The 14,512-nt window shown below is 35.7% G+C and overlaps 1 protein-coding gene across 4 annotated transcripts in view; it reads left to right on the top strand.

Annotated features, from left to right (window-relative positions):
• The window catches only part of Znf280d (zinc finger protein 280D), a 90,192-nt gene that overhangs the window by 51,762 nt on the left and 23,918 nt on the right, over positions 1–14,512 (top strand). For 3 of the 4 annotated variants that reach the window (XM_036192129.1, XM_036192127.1, XM_036192126.1), the window contains 6 exons: positions 2,243–2,377; positions 4,133–4,440; positions 4,559–4,699; positions 8,331–8,393; positions 12,533–12,651; positions 12,798–12,834. In XM_036192129.1, the coding sequence (XP_036048022.1) occupies positions 2,243–2,377; positions 4,133–4,440; positions 4,559–4,699; positions 8,331–8,393; positions 12,533–12,651; positions 12,798–12,834 (803 nt within the window). The remainder of the gene's footprint in view (positions 1–2,242; positions 2,378–4,132; positions 4,441–4,558; positions 4,700–8,330; positions 8,394–12,532; positions 12,652–12,797; positions 12,835–14,512) is intronic. The other variant, XM_036192128.1, reaches the window with a different exon arrangement.

The raw sequence follows: 14,512 nt of genomic DNA on the forward strand, positions 1-14,512 counted from the left end.
AATAGTGATGAGTCTCAAAGATAACAAGAAATAGGAAGTCTACAATTGAGACAGAACAGAAGGCAAATGGAATACAGGAAAGATTGGCTACCACAGGGTCTCGGTAGACATGGGAATGATTTTGAAGTGCACTCTCAAGAGGAGGAGAAAAATGAGTTAGATTGAGAAAGTCTCAAGATAGAGAACTCTTAATCTTGTTTCCTCTTTGTCTTGGGTCCCCCACTGCCCAGAGCCCTGCTATTATAAGACATGTTGTCATTATTGACCTAGAGTAATGTTTCATAGTCACATGTCAGAGGAAAGAAGTGCTCAGCCAGTATTTGAAGTACCAGAGCATGGCTTCTTTCCCGAATGACTTGTAGCTTTAGTTTCTGGAACTCTTAGTAGTTGTTGGATCCTTCCTTGGATTTCTGATGTGATGCTTAGTGGTTCTTTTCCTGGAACAATTAAACCATCCTTTGAGCTAAAAATGTTGCTGCAACACTGAAACCTGTCTTTAGCACAGTGCCTTTGTTGGAATCAGAAACCTGTGTCTACACTGGATCTGATGGTGTGGTTCGGTTTTGCCAGCTCACTACAAAGCTCAGTGTGTTTGTACTTGATTAAGTCTGCACACCACATATTTCCCATTGTTATTTATTTCCTTGTCTGTCAGGTTCAGTTAGATAAAGCATGAAATTAACTTGTGTTTTTATTTGGTAGAGAATATAAAAGTCGAATTTTCCAGTAAATTTTGGTACAGCTGTGTTGTGGCTGAGATTCTACACATCTTTGAAAAGTCCCAGCAAGTTCTTCTATTCTAGAGTTTTCTCAACATTGTTCCATTGGTTTATCCTCACGTATTGAGGAACTGGTAACTTTGACAAATGCCAGGTTTTCAAAATTGAAGAGTTTTGTCTTTTAAAACCGGATTTTTCAGAACTTAAAAAAAAAAAGTATAGTATGTATCATTCTCCAATTTACCTGACTACTGGATTCTTTATTTGAGGAATAGCTATTATTGAATCTTCATAAACAGAGACACTATTCTTGATACTCTATTTCATCTTTGGGTTTTAATTTTTAAAAGGAGAATAGATATAAAGAAATCTCTTATTTCATTATAAGGCTTTTAATCGTATTTGCTCAAACACTTTACCTAGTTCTGGAGTGCTAATTTGGTACAATTATACAGTGTGCAATAAGCAGATCAGAGTTTTGCCATTTTCCCCAGACATTTAATATTACCACTTCTTTTTACTCAATAATCATGGGTGACTAATGGTAATCATTGTGGACAGCACAGCCACAGAATATTTTCTTACTGCAGGAAGTTTATTGAATAACACTGCTTTCATTTCTTAGAAATGGCCAGTTAAATTTATTTGGTTTTTAGAGAGGTAATTTTATCTACAAACAGACCAATGGGAAATAGCAAAAATTTAAAAATAACATTTAAAAAATGATGTATGTGTGTGGGTTATGTGCACATGGTAGGAATTGAACTTGGGTCCCCTGGAAGAGCAGTATGAGCACTTAACTGCTGAGTTATCTCTCCAGCCTCCAAATAACATTTTTCTACATAAAAACATAGAATAACTAATTTTTACAGTGTCAGATCTTTAAATGTTTGGCTTATGACTAAAAGACATTTCATATCACAATTTTTAAGATTCTCCCTTTGGGGTGTTGTAGTTGTTTGTTTGTTTGTTTGTTTTTGAGACAGCATTTCACTATGTAGTTCTGGCTGTCCTAGGACTCACTATGTAAACCAGGTTGGCCTCAATCTCAGTGATCCACCTGCCTCTGCCTTCTGAGTGTTGGGATTAAAGGTGTTCCCCACCACACCTGACTAGGATTCTCATCAGAACCTGTTTATACAACTTTCATAATTTTGTTTTAAAGATTTATTTATTTTTATTTTATATGTATCAGTGTTTTGCTCTCATATATGTTTATGCACCACATGCAGAGGCCATAAAGGGTGTTGGGTCCCCTGGAACTGGAGTTAACAGACAGTTGCTGGCCACCATTTGGGTGCTAGCAATCAAACCCATGACTTCTAGAAAAGCAGCCAGTGCTTTTAAGCACTGAGCCATTTCTTCAACCCTCATTTTTGATTACTGTGTAACAGATACTCTTGAGATCCAGTTGGAAATGAGATGATTCTTTGATATTATTTATTGTAGTAAAGTATCATTAAAACTAAGAGTTTCAGAACAGAATTTGTGGCTATAGAAACTATTTTCTTTTTTTCTAATAGAAAAAGGGAATACATCGTTGTACCAAATGCAGATTACAGTTTTTGACATGCAAGGAGAAAATGGATCACAAGACGCAACATCACCGAACATTTGTAAAACCTAAGCAGCTAGAAGGACTTCCCCCTGGAACAAAAGTATGTTCAAATGTGTGGCATTAATTCATTTGTATACTGAAAACTAACTCCTGCCTAGTTTTATTTATGGAACAAAATGACTAACAAAATTTATGTTAGAAAAATGACTTCTGATTTTTATTAAGACTAATTTTACATTTTACTGCTTTTATACTTAGAAAAACATCCAGCCATTATTTTGAGTTCAGTGGTGGGAGTATTCCTTCATAAAAAGTGCAGCTGAATAAACTCCCTTGATCAGTGGGGTATTTCAATACTGTATGGCTATTTGAGCTTTTCTAGTTAGTAGTATTTGTATTAGTTTTAATAGCTGTACACCAAGGCATTTGATCAGGAATCATACTCTTTCATTTATCTTTGTATCTCCAGCATCTTTTAGAGTGCCTAATGCTACAGGTTCTCAGATGTTTGTTGAAGTTGTTATTGCTGAGTCTGCTCTCAAAGACGCAAATTCTGCTGCTGGACAGCATTGTGAACAAACACTTGTCTGACTGTAAATTGATGATTGTAATTTACTGTTCCCCTTTTGCCTTATATACATCTGTTTTCTCTGACTTCTTTATATACAGTCAGCTCTTGAATATTTGCTCCAGTGGAGGGAAAACAGAGGCATGGATAATCCAAAGTGAAACAATCCCCAAAACATTTATATTTGCCTTTGGGTACTTACCTTTGAATGTGGGTATGTCTTTTATTTGAATTGACTAAATAATATAAAGCCATGCTCTGAAGACTTAGAGCAAGAGGAGCTAGCCAGCATCCTTCCCTGCAGTTCATTCATTTCATGCTGGGACTACACATGCAGAATACTAATGTAAGCAGTGCAGTCCTCTCATTTCTTTCCATCTTAATAGTAATAATATTAATGATACTAAATGTTTTTCTAGCACCTTAGAATTACCTAATTCTAGGTGTACTTTTTCATATATTTTATTACTTAATTCATACAGCAGTAAATGATATACATAAAGCCAGTATCACCCTATGTGACAGATGTGAAAAGGCTTAAGATTCAGTTACTTTTGCAAGGTCATAGAGTTAGGAAGGCAGACTTAACTTCAGGTCTTTTGATTCTTGGTCTATTGTTCTGACACATCACACAAGCATGTGTTAATAGGACTTACGTCATTGGCTGTCCCTCAGATGTGAGCAGAGTATAGTCAAATGATTAATGAAAATGTTGGTAGATGAATGCATTTTCATTGTCAACTAACAGATGTAACAGAATATGTTTCTGAACAGGAAATAATAAGCCTTATTAGTTCTTTTAAAGAATTTTAAATGTTATATTTTTCCTTACAGTTTAATGAATTGATAAAACCACTTGCATAAATCCTAGGCAGTGTGATCCAGAAAGAACAAGCCGATATGTGTTTGATACTCATGATTCAAAGAGTAGCAGGCCTTTCTAGAGTTACTCTTTTCAGTCTTTATTGCTTGAGTTTTGGGTTCTTGTGTTTGGAAATTACTTTTAGTTTGTACATCAGAGCATAAAAATAGCAATGAAATGTGGTCTTCAGGTCCTACAATTTGTATTAATCTTATAATTAATATGTTAACATACAACTGATTATAATTTGAAATATATGAATAGATAATTTAAGTGAATTGAATTCATTTAACTGGTTGAATATTTACAGCAAATAGATGACTAAACCTAGTTAGTTATCTGTGCTTTTTAAAAACTACTTGAGATTTAGTTTATTTTATATGGTGGTTAATTTTTTTAAGTAAACAGTGTCTTCATTTTTGTAGGTTACTATTCGGGCTTCAGTTGGACCTCTTCAGTCAGGACCTTCAACTACACCTTTCTTCAGCGCAAGCACTTCTACCCTCCAGCTCTCCCCTACCAGGACTGAAAATGTAACTTCTAAAACTCCTGCTAAATTGAATACAAGTACACCAAATACAGTGGCATCTGACTCCAGTAAACCTAATGAGAGCAAGCCTAATGGAAGTAAATCTAAGAACAAGTCAAAAGTCTGTAACACACAGAAGAGACAGAGCACAGTGGCTAATAGTAATAGAAAAAGCCAAGTGAATACAGCACTGAGGAACTTAAGGTAATGCTGTACTCCTGATAGACACTCCCAGTTTAAACTCAGTATAGCAATTTTATGTTTAGTAATAGCCTTGTCTGACTATTTTTGTTTTAAAATATCTTTTTTATGTCTCCACAAGGTTACGTCGAGGTGTTCACGAGTGTATTGAGTGTTGTTCTGAAATAAAAGATTTTGCAAACCATTTTCCTACATATGTCCACTGTAGTTTTTGCAGATACAACACTAGCTGTAGCAAAGCCTATGTAAATCATATGATGAGGTAAGATGAGTTCAGTCAGTGTTTTGCATATTATAATTACAATTGAAGAACCTTTTGTTTTGAAAACAAATTGTCTGTATTAGAAGCCTAGTAGTCTTTTCTGTTATACCAAAGCAAATCAAGAAATTACTGTATGAATTCCCTGAAAATGTTTAAAATGGTTATTTTCAAACATAAGTTAAATGTTTTAAGTATGTTTAACTGACAAATCCATGTACTCTTGTGACTGTCCTCCTCCAAGCAGTCAGAGACTTGGGAACTTCCAGTGCTGCTAGAACTGCATTGGGTTTGTTCCCTGACATCTTTGTCTACAGTCCTTTACTTGTCAGCCATGCGTCCGTCTCTAAAGTGTGCTGTGCTCCCTCCAGTCAGTGAATGTCATGATGCACTCACTCTCGGCATTCTTTCCCATAGTGTGTCCACTCTGCACCTGTCATTTGTGCTCCGAGAGATGAGTTCTCAGGAGCTGCACTTGGTATTCCTGTTATTGAACCCAGTCTTCTTCCTGGGGAGATTTTTTTTTAAGTATATGTCTTTTAAGATTGTGTTTTTATTTATGCATATGTGTGTTTGTCTTTGTGAGTGTATGCCACTTGTATATGGTGCCTGTGGTTACCAGAGAGGGTGTCTGGAACTAGCGTTATAGGCAGTTGTGAACTGCCTTTATGGGCACTGGGAACTTAACCTGGGTCCTCTGAAGAGAAAGAAGCACCATGGATTTTTATTTTTAAAGAACAGTCATGGTTGTCCCCATATAAATAAACCTGATATATTGCTTATCCAAAATGATACTGTTCGGAGATTTTTTGGATAAAATTCATGTTTTAAGTCATAGCCTGGCTTTCTTGTTGCTTTTTTATTATTGCCAGATATTGCTTTCAGATGTCATCCTACCTTAAAGGTGGCTTCAGTACTTTTCCCAGTTCTCTGTCCTTGGTGACCAGCCTGGCCTCCTGTGCCCTGTCGTATACAGCCCCAGTGCTGGCATCCGCGTTGATGTCCTCTTTCTCACCCACTAGAAGCATTTGAACACCTGCCCGTGCTTCACTCCTTTGAGTACCCATGAGCCTGTGGTGCTCAGTCTCTGCCTAGCTCTGTTGTCACTGTTCTGATCAGGGCCATTAGTTTCAGTCCTGTTTTATCTTCCCATTTCCTCTTTAGTCATGTTCATTGTTATAAAGGACAACATAACTTCGAATCTCTTCTCCTTCCCCTTTCTTTATATTATGTTCAGTTCTGAAATGTATGTGTCATTCATACCAGTCTTATTTCATAATAGAACATTTTAATTGTATGTGTATGTATGCACACACACATGCATGGATGTATTAGGAGTGTACTAAGGTTGTACACAAGAACATGGGTGAGGGTGTAGTGATACAGTCAGCCTTTCTATTTTTGTTCAGCATTAGTTGACTCTCTGAGGTTATTTGTGTTTCCAAATGTATCGTAAGATTTTTTTTTTTTTAATTTCTCTGAAGAATGGTTTTGGAATTTTTATTGGGATTGCATTGAATCTGTATGTTGCTTTTGGTAAAATGGCCACTTCGCAATATTAATTTTTCCAATTCATTAGCATGGAAAGTCTTTCCATCTCCAGGTTTCTTCCTCAACTGCTTATGTGTTTCAAAGTTTTCATTGGAGAGGTCTTTCAGTTTTTTTGTTACGGTTATTCCAAGATTTTTGTTAGTTTCTTTAAGACTGTTATTCCTGTGCTTGATTTCTTTCTTTCTCAGCACATTTTCCTTTTTAAAAAAAAATTTTTAATTTTAATTTTTTTTATTTAAGGCAGGTGTTTTACTGTATAGCCCACATGGGCCTTGAACTTAAAATTCTGTTGTTTTAGCCTCCCAAGTACTAGAATTACAGGTGTGTGTCACCACATCTGACTTTCCCCCCTTTTTTATTAATATACAAAATTGTGGAATTTGTTTTAAATCTAGATAATACAGAGAGGGGTAATATAAATTATTTATAGCTGGGGGTCAGATAACTTAAAAATTGTTATCAATATTTTAATGGTGCAAATTGTAGGCATATTTGAAAGCCACCTGAAAGACCTTAAAGACCTTAAAGTGTAATTTAATCTCACTTTCCTAATAGGTAATAAAACAAAAATGGTATTTGTAGCTGAAGAAAGATAACTTTTGAATTTTATTTTTAAGATAATATTTGATTCATGTATTTTATGAATCAGATAAAATCTTAGACTAGTTCCTCAAAGGAACAATCATATGCAAATTTTTCCTAATAATTTTGATCCTTCTCAACTTACTGATATAAAAAAAGCTGTTTTTGTGATACCATCATACAGATACATGTAAATTCTTTACTAATACTTTTACTCAAATTGAAGAAATTTGAACTCTCCTGAGAATATGAAATCTTTGAAGAATATTTCCCAAGTTTGCAGCTAGCCAGAATAGTTATTTTTCTGTATACATAGCCTGTTTTATATATAACCATTTGCCTGGGTGTGCATTATAATCAAACTTTGTTAAAGCCCCCACTGCCAGAGATTAATTCAGTAGGTTTGTGGGTAACCTGAGAGTTTACATTTCTAGATAAGTACTCAGGTGATATTGGTACTGTTGTGTGTGACTTCACTTTTAGAAATAACTGTGCTAAACCAGTCCTGGCTTCTAGTACAGACAGAGTTAAAGGACCTATAAGACCTGTGATCACGGGGCTAAAAGTGTAGTTAGTAACCTTTTCTGTTCTATGTGGAAAAGAGGCATCATTTTAACTTAGAAGTCCTTATTTTCATTTTGTTTTTTAAACTGCTCTTGGTAATCTCAAAGGCATCTATTGAAATGTTTGACTTTAAAAATATAAACAGTAGCCTTAAGTTCAAGTAGTTATTACTTCTGTATCTTTTAAATTTTTTGAAATTCATTTGAATACCCTTCCATCTGTATAAGCATGCTAAGACTTCAAAGTGGTAAATTATTACTGGTAATCATTCATATTATAGTGAAAATATATCATTAGCAGAAACTTAAAATTGTTTTCAGTGTTTAATAGATAAAAATTTAGTTGAATGATCTGTACTTTTTTTATTTCCCTTTTTCTGTAACAATGAGGTATTGATTGGGAATATGATTAGTGAGAATAGATGTCAATAGAGAAAACACAAGGATGTCACCCACATGATTGGGCAGACGTCTCAGCAGTTAGGAGCACTCACTGCTCTTTCAGAATGCTAGGATTCTGTTCCCAGGATCCATGCAGCAGTTACAACCTTCTGTGCCTTCCTTTCCAGGAGATTCAGTGCCCTCCATGGCCAGCAGGCACACACATACCTTACAAACATACCTATAGGCCAAATGTCCATAGACATAAACTAAAGTACAAATTCAAAGTGAAACAAAGGATGTAGTCACACATGGTGGTACACACCTTCAGTTCCAGTTACTCAGAGGTCAAAGGAGGAAGCGCCCTTGGCCCATAAATTCAAGACCAGTGTGTCGAGGTCCCATCTTGAGGAAGGGGGCGATAGTGACTTAAGCACAAATGAAAGTGGTATTCTCATCATGCTATTTTGTTTAAAAGTATAGGCTTTAAATGTATTTATAAATCAGTGTGGCTTTCTGTCCAGTAAAAGTATTGTAATCATTTTTTGTCTTTCCAGCTTTCATAGTAACCGTCCAAGTAAAAGGTTTTGTATATTTAAGAAGCATTCAGAAAATCTCAGGTAAATGAGTGACTTCTGTAAAGTCTTTCTGTGGTACAATGATTGATTGTATAATTTTTGCCTTATGTGATAACTTTCTAAAGCTAGAATTCACATACTGTATTAGGTACTTTCTTGTTGCTATGATATTAACACCTGCAACACCTTAAAGAAGGAAGGGTTTAGTTTTGGATCAATTTGAAGGTACAATCTGTCATGGGGAGGTGGGGTGACTAGTTATATTATGTCTGCAGTCAGGAAGCAGAGTCTGATGAGTACTACCACTTGGCTCCTTCTTTTTTATTCTGTCCAAGATCCAACCTGTGGGATGATATACCTATATTTAGAAGTGGGTCGTCCCAGTTCACCTAACCTAGAAACTCCCTCACAGAAATGCTGGAAGTTAGTTAGTTAGTTTGTTTGTTCGTTTTTCTTTCTTTCTTTCTTTCTTTTTCTTTTTTTCTTTTTCTTTTTGGTTTTCCAAGACAGGGTTTCTCTGTGTACTTTTGGTTCCTGTCCTGGAACTCATTCTGTAGGCCAGGCTGGCCTCAAACTCTCAGAGATCCACCTGGCTGTTTTTAAACCTTTCAGATTAATAATCAAGATTAAGCATTACACATGCCATATTCTTCATGTGTTTAACAAGTTAATCTTAATAAATTTTAGTATGTTGTTTATCAGTCATCAGAGTTAATATGTGTACATTTTTAGTACTTAAAAAGTAATCCCATTTGTTAGTAATCATTCCAATTTCCTTTCAGTTCTGCCCATCCCCAAGCAACTGTAAATGTACTTTGTGTTGGTATAAACTAGTCCATTCTGGGTATTTTGTAAATAAAGGGGTGGTCATTAGTGACTGCCTATCAAGGTTCATCCATGGTGTAGAATATAGCAGTACTTACTTAAATTGATGGGTAGTATTTTATTTAATTTTATGGATATAGCATAGAATAACCATATTATTCATTTGGTTAGTTTTGTATTTTGAGGTCATTATAGATATGTTGCTCTGAACACTTTTGTATAAGGTTTCACAAACACCCATTTCTCTTTTGTGTGTAATTAGGATTAGGTTTGCTTGGTTACATTCTCATTCCCTGGTAAGCCTTCTAGAAACTGGTAGACTGTTTTCATCATAGTTTCATTATTTTACATACTCACTAGTACTGTGTAAGAGTTACAATTTTCTCTATCATTCCTAGCACTTGTTACTTAATTTTTTTATTATAGGCATTCTGTAGTTGATATTAGCCAAAAGGCCAGAATTGATATTACAAGCATTCTAATAGATACAAAGTGCTTTGTCATTGTGGTTTGCTATATCTTTCTAATTAACCCAATGTCAGTGCTTGTGACCAGATGTCTCAGGGTTGTGTTACTATCATTAGATCAGAGGAATGTCATAGTACTCATGGTAAGTTCTAGTAGTGACAGATGGGGACCAGATGAAGGACATTTGCATTGTATGATGAGAACAAAAATAAAGCTTTCCAATAGTTGAATATTGCAGAGTCAGCTAAGATACGTAGGAAAGTTTGAGCACAGTGATGGTGGTGCACACCTTTAATTCCAGCACTCGGGGGCAGAGGCAGGTGGATCTCTGTGAGTTCTAGGCCAGCTTGGTCTACAGAGTGAGTTCCAGGACAACCAAGGATATACAAAGAAACCCTGTCTCAAAAAACCACAAGAAAAAAAAAAAAGCTATATAGGAAATTAAATAATACAAGAGTTTTTTTTTTAATTTTATGTATTATTGTGTGTGTTTGCATGCACAAATACTATAGCACATATGTAGAGGTCAGAGGACAACTTTCAGAAGTTAGTTTTCTCCTTCTGTTGTGGGTTCCAGGGGTTGACTTTAGGTCATCAGCTTTGCATGGCAAATGCTCTTCCTTGCTAAACTATCTCATCAACCCCCTTCAATTTTTAGTAATTTTAAAGCAGTGGAATGCTTTACATCAATACATAGTCTTCTTACTTTTCTTACTCAAATACTGAAGGAAGTTGAGTTCAACTGTATAAGAGGTGAGTTGGAACCATGTAGCTTGGGGCTGTCATCATATGAATTAATGCACTGAATATGGCCTTTATTTAAAATCTAATTCTGACCCCTATCAGCTAGCTAAAGAGATGGTAATTATAGAATCTAGTTATTCACGTTGTAAAATTTAGATGAGCTAACATGTCTATAACCAGCTATACACTACTGATATTATGAAGTGCTTCACAGTAAATATTTTAGGAAAGCAGAGTCAGAGACTATTTGGAGCCTCAATGTCAGGTGAAATGACATTAAAAGAGACCAGTCAGGAAGAACTAATTTGGGGACTTTTAGTTTGTTTTATCAGTGCAGCCTTTTGGTGGAATACACAGTATGTTAGAATTTCAGGGGAGATAGTATGACCTATTTTCACATTCAAAAAAATAATATATTTTATAATGTATATGGATGTTTTACCCTCATATATTTCTATGCACCATGTTCATACTTGGTACTTGCAGAGACCAGAAGATGGTTTCTGCTCCTCTGAAACTGGCTTGACAGGTGGTTGTGAGCCTCCATATGGGTGCTGGGATTGAATCCAGGTCCTCCAGAGAGTAGCTCTGCTGAGCTGTCTCTCCTGCCTCCTACCCCTAGCTTCACTTTTTAACTTTAAAGTTTTTTTCTTTGTTTTCACAGGTGTCCAAATTCTTGTTCTGCCTTATCTTGTGTCAGATTCATATGGCTTAACATACCTTTTTCCCTCTGTGTGGCCCTGGCTGTCCTGGAATTCACTCTGTAGACCTGGTTGGCCCCAAACTCACATCTGACTGCCTCTGCCTCCTGAGTGACAGGACTGAAGGTGTGCACCCCCACACCTGGCTAGTTTTTCATTATAAAACATTATGCTGTAACAAACTTCAAATAAGCATGCTTTGTTGTTTAACTGACAATAATAATGATCACATTGCATGATCATTGCTTTTTTACCTAAGCAAAAATAATTTATTAAAGAGATTCTAAAGAATCTCACAGTTGACTGGGCATGGTTGCGCATTCCTTTAGTCCCAGCACTCAGGAGGTAGAGGCAGACCTGGTCTACAGAGTAAGTTCCAAGACAGCCAAGACTGTGTTACACAGAGGAACTCTGTCTCAATAAACCAAAAAGAACCTTACAGTCCTCTCAAAGCAGAAGACTTACAACCAGAACTAATAAGAGAAAGTCATTAGGAACCAACGTTAGTCTTCTCTAGTTTGACCTACTGAGTATTGTCTTACTTTTTCTGTGCCTAGATTTTCTTTACCTTCAGCATACCAACTTTCTCTATTATAAATACCCAAATGTAACACTTCAAACCCCCCATGCTTTCTCAAATGAAGAAATTTGTTTAGACATTAAATATTTATAATTATCACACATTTCATTAATGACTTCGGCAGATAGGCAGGTGGGCTAGTTAATGATGCTGCCATGAAAAGATATTTAGGCATGCATACTCCAGTGTTTTATTAGCTGCTTTAGTTAATTCAGTATTAAGTGAAGATAGCACCATTTGTAGTGAGAACGTTAATGCATAGCCCGCATTTGAGAGTGACTGTCATGTCATCCATTTTTAGCGCCTTTGCATTGTTTTTCTAATTTTATCTTTGACTAAATGGAACCCTAGATTGTAAATTCTATTAGAACATGAACTACACTTGTTTTTTGTTCACTATTATATATGCATAACACCTAGTGGTATAGTATATAAAAGAGCCTTATTCAGTGTGTATTAAGTGAATGAATGCTATATCCTCACTTTTCAAGGCAAAGCAACAGTATGGCTTAACTATATTAATGCAAGCTCTTAGCGGAGCCATGACTACCTATTGGTAGCTTCTTTCAGCTGATACAAAAGGTGAATGTTCCTAAAACAAATCCTTTTGGGGGGAAGAGGTGGTACTGGGCATTCTAGGCCTGTACTCTAGCACTAATCCTTGTCTCTATATTTTAAACATGTGTACTTCATATAAATAAATAACTTTGTAATTTGGATGTGGCTATGCCATTTTCTAAAGGTTATATCAAATTTATATAACAAAATGTAAGTTATGACAAAAAATGGAAATAGTATTGAACCTGTGTATGGTTTCATAAAAAATAAAACCTTTTATTTTATTGCTATTTTTTTTTTAATAGGGGCATTTCTCTAGTGTGCCTTAATTGTGATTTCCTAACTGATGTTTCTGGCTTAGATAATATGGCTACACACTTAAGTCAACATGAAACTCATACTTGCCAAGTTCTAATAGAGAAAGGTACGTTTACATATCTACTATTTCTGATATTTTGTATTTGTTACTATTTTGGTCAGCTAAAATAGGGGCTCATTACTAAGTAATTTGATTTCACTGATCATTGTTCATATACTCTTGTAAATGTGAAACTTTTCTTCTGATTTCAGTTTCTGTTTGTATCCCAACTTCTGAACATCTTTCTGAGTAAGTGTAATTTTTATTAAGTGTGTTTTTCTTTGGTGGAGTTTAGCACAATTGCATTCTAAGTGTGCCTTTAACAGGAGTGAAAGAACACTGAAGGTTTTTGGTTTTTATTTTAAGCTGCTTGTTGAAATTGGTTCCTGCTCTATGGAGCTCATGACCTGGTGCAAGAGAGGTTGGAATTTCCCAAGTTCACAGTTCTGAGATGTTTATCACACAGGCAGTTACACAGCCCACGACACCAGTGCTCGTTACTCAGCTCTTCCCAGCTTTTGCAGGCATCCAAATTCTTGTTCTGCCTTACCTTGTGTCAGATTCACATGGCTTAACATACCTTTATCCTCCAGTTGGATCTCTAAAAATAACTGTTGTTAATGTGCTCTTTTCTTTGCTTAAAATAATTTGTGTTTTCTCTGCTGTACTTGCCTCCAGAATAATGTATTCCAAATAATATAGCTTTTTATTTTGTCTGCTTTCTTCATACCTTATGCCTTGAGTTTTTAGCCAGATGGTTGTTGTCTTTCCCTCATTTGTTGTCTGTCATTGTGCTGTTTTTCTTATTTTTCAGATGCAGAAGCAGCCCCGAGATTTCAAAATATGTCCAGGGTGTATCTGGACAGTGTCCCCTTCAGTGGACACAAGTGCTACCTGTTCTCGTTCCCAGGAATGAGAATGAACTTACTGTAGGACCTGCTCTAGGTTCTGGCCTCCCATCGGGCTGAGGCTGATTTGGCCAGAGGCAGCCTCAAAGCCCACCAAATTGAGCATGGCTCCATTGATGGCTTTGGCTCTCAATCTTAATCTTGTGGGCCATTTGTGAACAAGAAAAGCCCATCAAATTAATGCTTTGATAACCAAATTAAAATTTGGTCATTTGGGCTGCTGCCCTTACATGTTCCTCTAGCACAAAGGCAGGCAGTCCAGGACACTGAGACACCTTGGTTGCTGGGAGATAATGGCTGTGTCTACTCCTCAGACAACATTTCTCAGTGACATGTTCTAAAATTGCAGTTATTTTTACTAACACTGAAAATCTATTGTCCCATATTAATATGTAATTTTAATATAATTCTCAGATTCTTTTTTAAAATTTAAGTTAGTTCTGATAGCTTGATTTTCTGTTCTCTGAATTTATTGATGTCTGTCTTTCTATTCTCTAATACTTGAATGTTTGTTTCCTTTTGTCCGGAACTTCAAAAGTTCATGGAGGCTGCTTGTTTGTAGCTTTTTAATTAAGGGGTTGCTTAGACCACTATGTCCTCTTCCCTATTTGAGGGTAATTAATCTAAGTAATTGTGAGTTTTAGGGTGTAACAAACTGGTGAGACTTCTTGAAGATTATAAAAACAAGTTTTAAAGTAACATTTAATTGATAAGAAATCTCTGCTGAGTCATTAACATCATATCCCTTTGGGTAAAAGTAATACTATTTATACAGTGTAACTAGTATCCATGAGCTTCTTCCTACTTAACCTTGTAACTTTTATCTTAGTTACATTGAGTTCAAATCAATTGTTTTGATCTATTATTTTAATAAATCTTATATTAGTCTCAGAAATTATTTCCTAATGAATAATTTCAAATAAAACTAAATTTTATCCTGCAAATTAAGAGCATTAACTGCTGTATAGGAGTCTGGTTGATTGACATGTCTACTGAGAGTATATCCATGTAGTACATTT

This window comes from Onychomys torridus, chromosome 7 (genome assembly GCF_903995425.1).
Source record: "Onychomys torridus chromosome 7, mOncTor1.1, whole genome shotgun sequence".
In the NCBI taxonomy this organism is placed as follows: domain Eukaryota; kingdom Metazoa; phylum Chordata; class Mammalia; order Rodentia; family Cricetidae; genus Onychomys; species Onychomys torridus.